General features: G+C 37.6%; 1 protein-coding gene across 1 annotated transcript; it reads left to right on the plus strand.

Annotated features, from left to right (window-relative positions):
- Positions 1-3045: 3045 nt before the first annotated feature.
- On the plus strand, positions 3046-7353 carry LOC308687682 (zona pellucida sperm-binding protein 3-like). Its single transcript, XM_081360391.1, has 9 exons — positions 3046-3990; positions 4522-4640; positions 5322-5425; positions 5500-5677; positions 5755-5872; positions 6304-6395; positions 6477-6565; positions 6658-6777; positions 7134-7353. Exons 1-9 carry the CDS (start codon positions 3280-3282, stop codon positions 7256-7258), a joined length of 1656 nt encoding a protein of 551 aa, XP_081216517.1. The 5' UTR covers positions 3046-3279; the 3' UTR covers positions 7259-7353.
- Positions 7354-8783: the final 1430 nt, after the last annotated feature.

The following is an 8783-nucleotide window of genomic DNA, read 5'->3' on the forward strand; positions in this document are numbered from 1 at the left end:
CCCGTAGGAAGGGAGAATCACAAATGAGATCTTTTTAATGTCTCACTTGTTTCTCCTAAACAGATATGAGGTTACATGGAGATCAAATGGAGACTTTTGCTTAAAGGAATAGAAAAGAAAAGTCTGCAATGAAAGTCATTGCAATCATTTTTATTTCATGTTTATTAATCAAGTTTTCCTCTGGGGTCACTGCTAAAAAAAGTCAAACTGTTGGTAAATCAAGTCAATGCTGTTAAATGATACTAAGAATACTAATTAATTAATACTGTTACCTTGAGGTGCAATTTAATCAAAAGCACTATGGCCAGAAGTCATCCATCCAGGGGCGTAACTAGGCCCATTTTGCTATTAACTCTGTAATCAATCAATTAATCAATCAATCAATCAATCATTTATTTATAGAGCATGTTTAAGACACAACCGAAGCTGACCAAAGTGCTTTAAAAGGAATAAAAGAAACACAAAAATAGTAATATATGCACTTAAACGTACAATATGTAATTTTTTTCACCGCTAGGGGTCGCTAACCTCTTACAAAGGCGTAGTTTGATGACGCAACATTTGCTAAGAATTATGGATCTTGTCGTCAACGTCAAGCCGACCGATCTAATAATGTTTATGGATGAGTGAATACATCAATGTTTTTATCATGACTGTGATATGAAGCAGGTCGAGATTGCTAAGAGACAGCTATCAGCTCCGCACGCGATGCGAGTCCCGCGGATATAAAAGGAATATGGACATTTCATTCTACCGAACTAAACGCAAGTGCAGAATTACAACTCACAGATCAGTTTTATTAGACAAATTAAACTTGTGAGGTAACGCAGCGCTGTTTCACTTGGTCTAACATTACACTATCACACTAAACTGCATTTAAATGTGTTGAAATGTATGTGTTAGTTTGTATGTATGAGACTAGCAGTAAACTAGATCAACATTAGAATAACATACAGATCATATTCTAACATTTCATCATTGTTGAACTATATAACATTGATTAGTTTTATGTAAATGTGCTCACCTGTTTAATAAAGTACATGTAGGAGTGGTCGAAGTCTCGGACGTGGAGCTCTCATTTATATACTGTCTATAGGAGCTCTCGGCATCTCGCAAACACCGAGCTGATATTGATTCTCGTTTTAGTTCTCCTTTTTTATCCAAAGTCTGCTTGCCATGGTCCAAAATGTTTGAACGAAACAACAGCATGCAAATAGACATTGCGAACTTCACATTTGTCCGCGTCTGTCGCTTTGGTTATTATCAGACGGCTCTGGTTACCATGGCAGCAAGAGCGGAAACCAGGGACAACGCAGATATGACGCCATTGACGGCGACAAAACGGAAATACAGAAACGGGACGTGTCTTCGAATTAAATTACAAATTTCTCCTGGTTTGAAAGTTGTTGGAAACAGTCGAGATAATGTAAGTACACAACTACATAGATATAGTGATTTTTGCTATTTTTTTGCTAGAGAGAGAGAGAGAGAGAGAGAGAGAGAGAGAAATTTGTCTCCATTGCAATTGCTCTCTGTTTAATCAAGTGAGATATTAAAGAGATGTTTTTTTTGTGCGTGTTTTTCTGTCCTACAAGGTTGTCTAGACTGCATATTTTGACAAAATGTAGTTGGTCATGCATCTGGAAAGGATGCATACTGTGCACAATACCACAGTATACATAGCCTAAACAAATGCTGAATTTGGAACAGCATAATCACACTACACTTTCTGCCATATAGGCCTAATGGTGAAATGAATGATAAGGGTAGTATGCTATTCTGAATTCATCCAGCCTGAAAGTCTTCCAAAGCTCTCAGCTGCTAAATGCAACATAATTACAGCTGCCGCTGCCCTCTAGTGGTATGAGTACTCAGAGCTCAGAGCTCATTTAGCATGTTTCATAATGAGCAGCTGCTGCCTGTCTGAGTCTGTGGGGAGTATGGGGTCATGGATCCCTGCTTCCTGCGGTCCCCGGCAGATGGCCCTTGCTTTCTGGCACCGGTGTCGCAGACGCCACCGGTCCCATTCAGATCCCCTGGGCCAAATTAGAGGCCATTAATAGAGTTACTCAGAATGGCATAATAGGGTTGATAGGCAGCTCCAACTGATCTGAGACCTGTCCTCTCACAGCTTCCTCATGTGTCAGAGTGTTTAGCACAGCATGTCATAAAATTCTGTGAAAGACTAACACAACACACCACCCGATAAACACGCTTTGTGCTCGGAGTCGTGACTCATGAGTGTGAAATTTTTTGCAACCTCTGAATATGGAGAATATTGGGTATATTTTATCAAAGAATTATGTTTTCCCCTTAATTATCATATGTTATAGTGGTATAAATGAGTACAGGAAGAGCTAAAAAGCATGGTTCTGTGTCTTTTCACAAAGATAAATCTCAAAGAAAAAAAAAATCTTTAAAAGTTATTAGGCCTATATAGCTTAATTCCGACAAAGGTTATCCACTTGACTTCATGAACTTTATAACTTTTCATATTGGACATTTAAAAATGCCCTGCATAAATATGTTGATATGACGTATTAATCACGAGCCTAATTTCTTTAGGCTATATAAGTATAAAAATAGCTTCTTCTTTTTTTACAAGGTAAACATCATATTTATATATAAGATATAAGATATATTTTAAATACATTTAGGCTACTGGTGAAACCCCATGTTTTACAGTTCAAAAATATAAATATATGTCTATATTTGAAATAAATGAATCTTATTTCCTTATTTAAGTATAAAAGTATCCTTTTCTAATTATGTTCATTCTATTTTAATATTAATACAAATTCTCATATATATTACATAGGCTATCTTTGAGTCAATGTTTTCTTATGAAACCATTTCTTTTTTCCATAATGATGACAATCGTTAAATATAGTTTTAAATACATTTCAAAGTATCAACAGTTGAAAGTATTAACAATAGGCTTGTTCGACTCGAACCGGCGCTGCACAGACCGATCAGTTTATGACATCAAAGTACCGCGAGAGCAATTCAAAAGCATAAGGAGCCGTCTACTTTCTATTCGCTCTCGCGGTACTTTGAAGTCATTCACCGATCGGTCTGTGCAGCGCCGGTTCAAGTCGAACAAGCCTGTTGTGAAATGTGTGTGAAGTTGTCAGCAGTAGAACGGAACTTTTTTGATTAGCATGGGCTGGAGGGAAATTTAAAAGGGCGGAGTCAAATCTGAACTTGACCTTTCCTACCAATCAACATTAAAGACTGATATCCCGTGAGAACTCAGTGGAATATATTGAGAGACAAACAATGGGAAGAAGTTCAGTGGTTATTGATTTTATATTTACAGTTTCATGTGGATTAATGTGCTGTGCTGAACAATTGAATGCATGGGAACAATCTTTCGATCAGGGTTCACGTCAAAATGATGTCTTCAGATATCCAATGCCAGCACAAGGGCCTGCACAAACTGATCAAAGTGCGGTAGGCTTTGCATCCAACATGTTTCAAAACCTTCTTGAATCCAGGGGACCTTCACCTGTGGCTCCTTGGAGACCTGACCCAGCATTGATGGGACCTTCATCGCAAGAGCGACTAATGCAAGCACAATCTCAGAGAACCAACTACGCACCCGTGCCCCTTCATCCTAGCATGCCTTTGCGAAGCCAAGTGAATTTTGGACTGATAAAACCTGAGCAAAAGGCTGAAACTTTCTCACAAACCCAACAGGGACTCCAGAAGCCCATTCCAGGTCCTAACCTCTTTCCTGACATCCATGATGAGGTGGTGGTTATGGAGCCAGATTTCGAACCCAAAGCGCCAGAGCCAGCAAACTCTGTGGAGGTTCATTGTGGCGAGGTCTCTGTCAAAGTGGAGGTGAAGCAAGATTTCTTGGGAAACAATCAGTTCATCAACCCTTCTGATCTGACGCTGGGTGGTTGTCCATCTGTTGGATTTGATGACTATGCCAGGATTGTTGCCTTTGAATCAGCTCTACAAGAGTGTGGAAGCACACTAACGGTACTGTATGTCCTGAGTGTTGGTGCTCTAGCTGTTTGCTTCTGTTTTAGTTGTGTAATCTGGCTATTAGAGACTTAAGGATTTTTGTAACATATTAGACAAGATGCTCTTTGGGTGTTTTCATTTTTGCATTGACCTCAACATGGCCACATGAAAAAGCTAAATGTGTAATATTTTAATTATGTGATTGGGATAGTGGTTGACTATTTTTTTTTTTATTATTTATTTAGCCATGTTATTATTATTGTCTTTGTATGTTTATATTTTAAATGTATTTTGTTTTATTAATTTTATATATAATGTAATAAAAGATTATATAAATTATTTTTTTAATTGAGCATTTATCATATCTTATTTTGTATTTCTTTTCATCCTTTCCTCTTCTATATTTTATTTTTTAAATCGTGTCTTGTTTTTATTAACATTTATTTCTTTTTTTCTTTTCTTTTTTTTTTCTTTTTTTTATCATTTCATTTTTTTTGTATGAATAAAATTAATATGTATTTATGTGGACCATTTTTTTCTTTTCAGATGACTGAAGATTCACTTGTTTATTCCTTTATTCTGGTGTATTCACCTTCACCTCTTCCAAACACACCCATTGTGAAGACCAATGAAGCTAGGGTTGCAATTCACTGCATCTACCCAAGGTAAACCTCTTTAAATCTACAAGAGCTAATGACAGCATACAAACATACAGAACAAATTAAGATTTTGAGAATAGGTTTGGAAATGAGCTCATAATAGGCCTTTTTTTCTCTGTCTCAAATGTTTAATCTATTCACTTTTACTTCACATTCATTTTTAACCTCCTCATTTTACAATTTAAGTCATATGTGCCCCTGGACAACAAAACCAGTCACGCGTGTCAATTTTCGGAAATTGAGCTTTATGCATCATCTGAAAGCAGAGAAAATAAGATTTCCATTGATGTATGGTTTGTTAGGATATGACAATATTTGTCCGAGATTCAACTATTTGCACATCTGGAAACTGAGGGTGAAAAAAAATCGAAACACTGGGAAAATCGCCTTTTAAAGTTGTCCATCTATGTTCGCGACTGTGCTGCATTCACTCACAAAAATAAATGTTTTAGATTTTTACGGTAGGAAATTTACGAAATATCTTGATGGAACATTATCTTTACTTAATATCCTAATGATTTTTGGCATAAAAGAAAAATCGATAATTTTGACCCATACAATGTATTGTTGGCTATTGCCACAAATATACCCGTGCGACTTGTGACTGGTTTTATGATCCAGGGTCACATATAGTTCTCATACTTTCTTTGGTTCTCCACATGCTGTACATTTTCTTGTATCTTTCAGGAAACACAATGTAAGTAGTAATTCATTGCATCCCACTTGGATTCCCTTTGCTGCCGCAAGAGCTGGCGAAGAATACCTACACTTTTCCCTTAAGATCATGAGTGGTAAGTGGTCTTTTAGCATTGTGTTAGTTCTTAACCTGAATGCCTTAATCGTACGGCCTTAACCTGTCCTACAGATGACTGGAGGAATGAGCGACCCTCTAACGCCTACTTTCTGGGAGATTTCATAAACCTGGAAGCCTCAGTGGTCCGTGCCAATCACGTCCCCCTGCGGGTGTTTGTGGAAAGCTGCGCTGCTACTTTGAGCCCCAGCGGAGAAGCAAACTCCGTCTACACGTTCATCGAGAACAGCGGGTGAGCGACTGTTTTAGACACACCTGTTGAACGCTTTACTATTGCGCCATTGTTGCTTTATAATGTAAAATCTTTAGGTGCATGTTGGATGCCAAGCTGACGAATTCCAGATCCAGGTTCATGCCCAGGATTCAGGATGACAAGTTACAGTTTCAGATAGAGGCATTCAGATTTAAGGAAGATTCCCGTGGATTGGTGAGTCCATTACTGTACACCATCATAAAAATGTGCAAAGGGTTACAACAGTTTGTCACGGGTAAAATCTACACGTGACCTGTAAATGCGCAAAAACTGTTTCCATTGCAGTTTTGCGAAATATTTCTTTTTCGAATTGCCTGAAAAACCACCTCATGCGAGCGTAAACTTTTTTTTTTTGCGATAAATGGGAGTTTTTGTGAAATGGACGTGTTTCCATTGGGCGTATTTTCAATTCGCAGTTTCAATTTGCGCAATTTGAAGGGCAATGGAAACGCGGCTAGTGACAAGCTGTTGTACCCCTTAAAGTATTGCACTTTTGCTTCTGAGAGTGTAGCCTACAGTTTGTTCCATTCACACTTGATCTAGATCAGCTGTTTGTTAATCTGAATTAATCAGACTGAGTTTTGTATTTTGTTTTTCTCTCCCAGATCTACATCACCTGTCATTTAAAGGCTACTACAAAATCCAGTCCCATTGATATGACGCACAAGGCCTGCTCATTTGTTCATGAAACAAACAGGTATGGGTGAAGTAATGTCGGAGGCAATTTCAGGAGTCTCCATTAAACGTCCAATGAGTTTTTCCCCGTGTGTCCTAACAGCTGGACTGCTGCAGACGGAGACGATCAGGTGTGTGGCTGTTGTGACACCAGCTGTGCCATGAGGAAGGCCAGAAGTCTGGACACTGATGGTATCCACTTAAATCCATTCAGATATATTTGGAAAGCTATAAACTACTGCTGTGCAATGTGAATGTTATTTCCATCTTTTTTGCATTTTAAGATTCCACGTTGGAAGATGAGGCTACTATTGGACCGATTTTAGTCCAGCAGCCGAGACCAACGGAGAACGAGACTTTACTGCAAATTCAAGAGTCTTATCAAGAGCCATCAAAAGATGCAGGTGATTGTTGACTTGACTGATATGATGGATTTAGCATACAGTGGCCACAAAATGCAAGCAGTTTTTTTGTTGGTACAATTGTGAAATATTTGAAAAGTCTCTGATTTATTCCTGTGATCAAAACTGAATATTCAGCATCATTACTCCAGTCTTCAGTGTCACATGATCCTTCAGAAATCATTCTAATATGATGATTTGCTGCTCAAGAAACATTTCTTATCCATGTTTCAAACAGTTGTGCCGCTTAATATGAATTTATTTTAGGATTCTTTGAACGGAAAGATAAAAAGAACAGTAGTTTTGTCTGTGTCCTGCATCCATGTCATAACCCTCACTCCTTTCCCTTCTTTCTCCAGAGTACTCCACCGAGTTGGTGCTCATTACTGTTTTGGTGGTCGCAGCTGGAATTTTGTGTGTCGTTATCCTCGGAACGTTGTTTTGCCGAAGACGCCAGAAAGTGCGTGTGCTGACTTGTGAATGACAATAAAAGGTGTTTTGTCTAATGGGTGTGTTTGTTTCCTTGGTCTGCTGTCGCCCGCAGTTAGTTGGTTAAAGCCCATTAGGTTCTTGTTTCTGTTCAGGGAATCCCATCTGTAGTAAATGACCCATCAACTTTTAAAATTGCTGATGCGACACTGTTTACTGGATTGAGCATGCTAACAATTTGCCATTGACTGCTTTCTGGCGCTTTTAAAGCGACACAGATGTAGGTGTCTGTGTGCTTCTATGCTTTCAAAGGATAAAAGGGAATTTCGGACTAGTAGATCTGACTTTGGATTTGACTGCTCAACCAACAAAATCCTAGATAAGAGTTTCACCGTTAAAAAGATATGCATTTATTGTTTTGAAAAGTTAGTAATTTTAGCATGCATTCAGCTGATCGAAAGTGAAAGTCATTTATAATGTTACAAAAGATTTTGATTTCAAATAAGTGCTGTCTCTTTTTTCAATAAAAGAATCCTAAAAATGCTTTGTGCTTTCCACAAAAAATATTAAGCTACACAACTGCTCTCAACATTGATAAATGTTTCTTGAGCAGCAAATCAGCATTATAATGATTTCTGAAGGATCATGTGACAGTAAAGACTGGAGTAATGACTGAAAATTCAGCCTTGCATCACAGAAATTACAGTAAAAAAAAAATATATATATATATAATAGAAAACAGTTCTTCTAAATTCTTGTAATATTTCACAGAATTACAGAGTTTTTACTGCGTCTTTGATCAAGTAAATGCAGCATTTATTGGCATTAGAGACTTCTTTCATCAGCATTAAAATGATAAAAAATGGACCTGAATAAAATGTCGTTTTTTTCTGTATTATATTTCTCGTCAGAGAATATGAGACTAATATAAAACCACTTGCATAAAAATGGCTTTTATATTTTGGTGAATGAGTTTTATGGTCCATGTCTTGCATTTGCTGAAACAGACTGCATCCCTGCTCATGGCTCATGGGAACAGGAAGACAAATAGACGTAATTAAAAGGGCCATAAAAGCTATAGGAGGCTTTATTAAAATGAAGTGAGGTATGGAAGTATAATGGTGTGTTTGTAGCCAGCTGATGTTGTGTAATATTGGTGTGTTTTACAAACACGTCCATTGACTCGCAGTGACCCAGTAATGAGTAATAAACCACATATTTTATGGTGTGGTTTTGCTGCCTTACAAATACAAAACAAGATCCTGAGAGAGAGAGAGAGAGAGAGAGAGAGAGAGAGAGAGAGAGAGAGAGAGAGAGAGAGAGAGAGTGAGTGAGTGAGTGAGTGAGTGAGTGAGTGAGTGAGTGAGTGAGTGAGTGGAAATGCTCATGTGGAAATATTTATAATTCAGGGCAGTTATGATAAATTACTATGTTGTTGTAAAATAAAATATGACTTTGACTAGATGATTCCAGATCACAAAATATTTGTACCCAAAATAAATGTTAAAAGGAACTAAACTTACAATGCATTTGACAAAATATTAAATCAAAATGACTGAAGTAAAGTCAAATAAGGTGAG

The sequence above is a fragment of the Scardinius erythrophthalmus genome, assembly GCF_964197995.2.
Source record: "Scardinius erythrophthalmus genome assembly, chromosome: 3".
Taxonomy (NCBI): Eukaryota; Metazoa; Chordata; class Actinopteri; order Cypriniformes; family Leuciscidae; genus Scardinius; species Scardinius erythrophthalmus.

Bases quoted from the DNA above. Each gene is read 5' to 3' on its own strand.
- LOC308687682 (XM_081360391.1), top strand. From the start codon at position 3,280: ATGGGAAGAAGTTCAGTGGTTATTGATTTTATATTTACAGTTTCATGT. The intron at 5,873-6,303 runs GTGAGTCCATTA...TTTCTCTCCCAG, and splicing joins AGGAAGATTCCCGTGGATTG to ATCTACATCACCTGTCATTT. The intron at 6,566-6,657 runs GTATCCACTTAA...TTGCATTTTAAG, and splicing joins CAGAAGTCTGGACACTGATG to ATTCCACGTTGGAAGATGAG.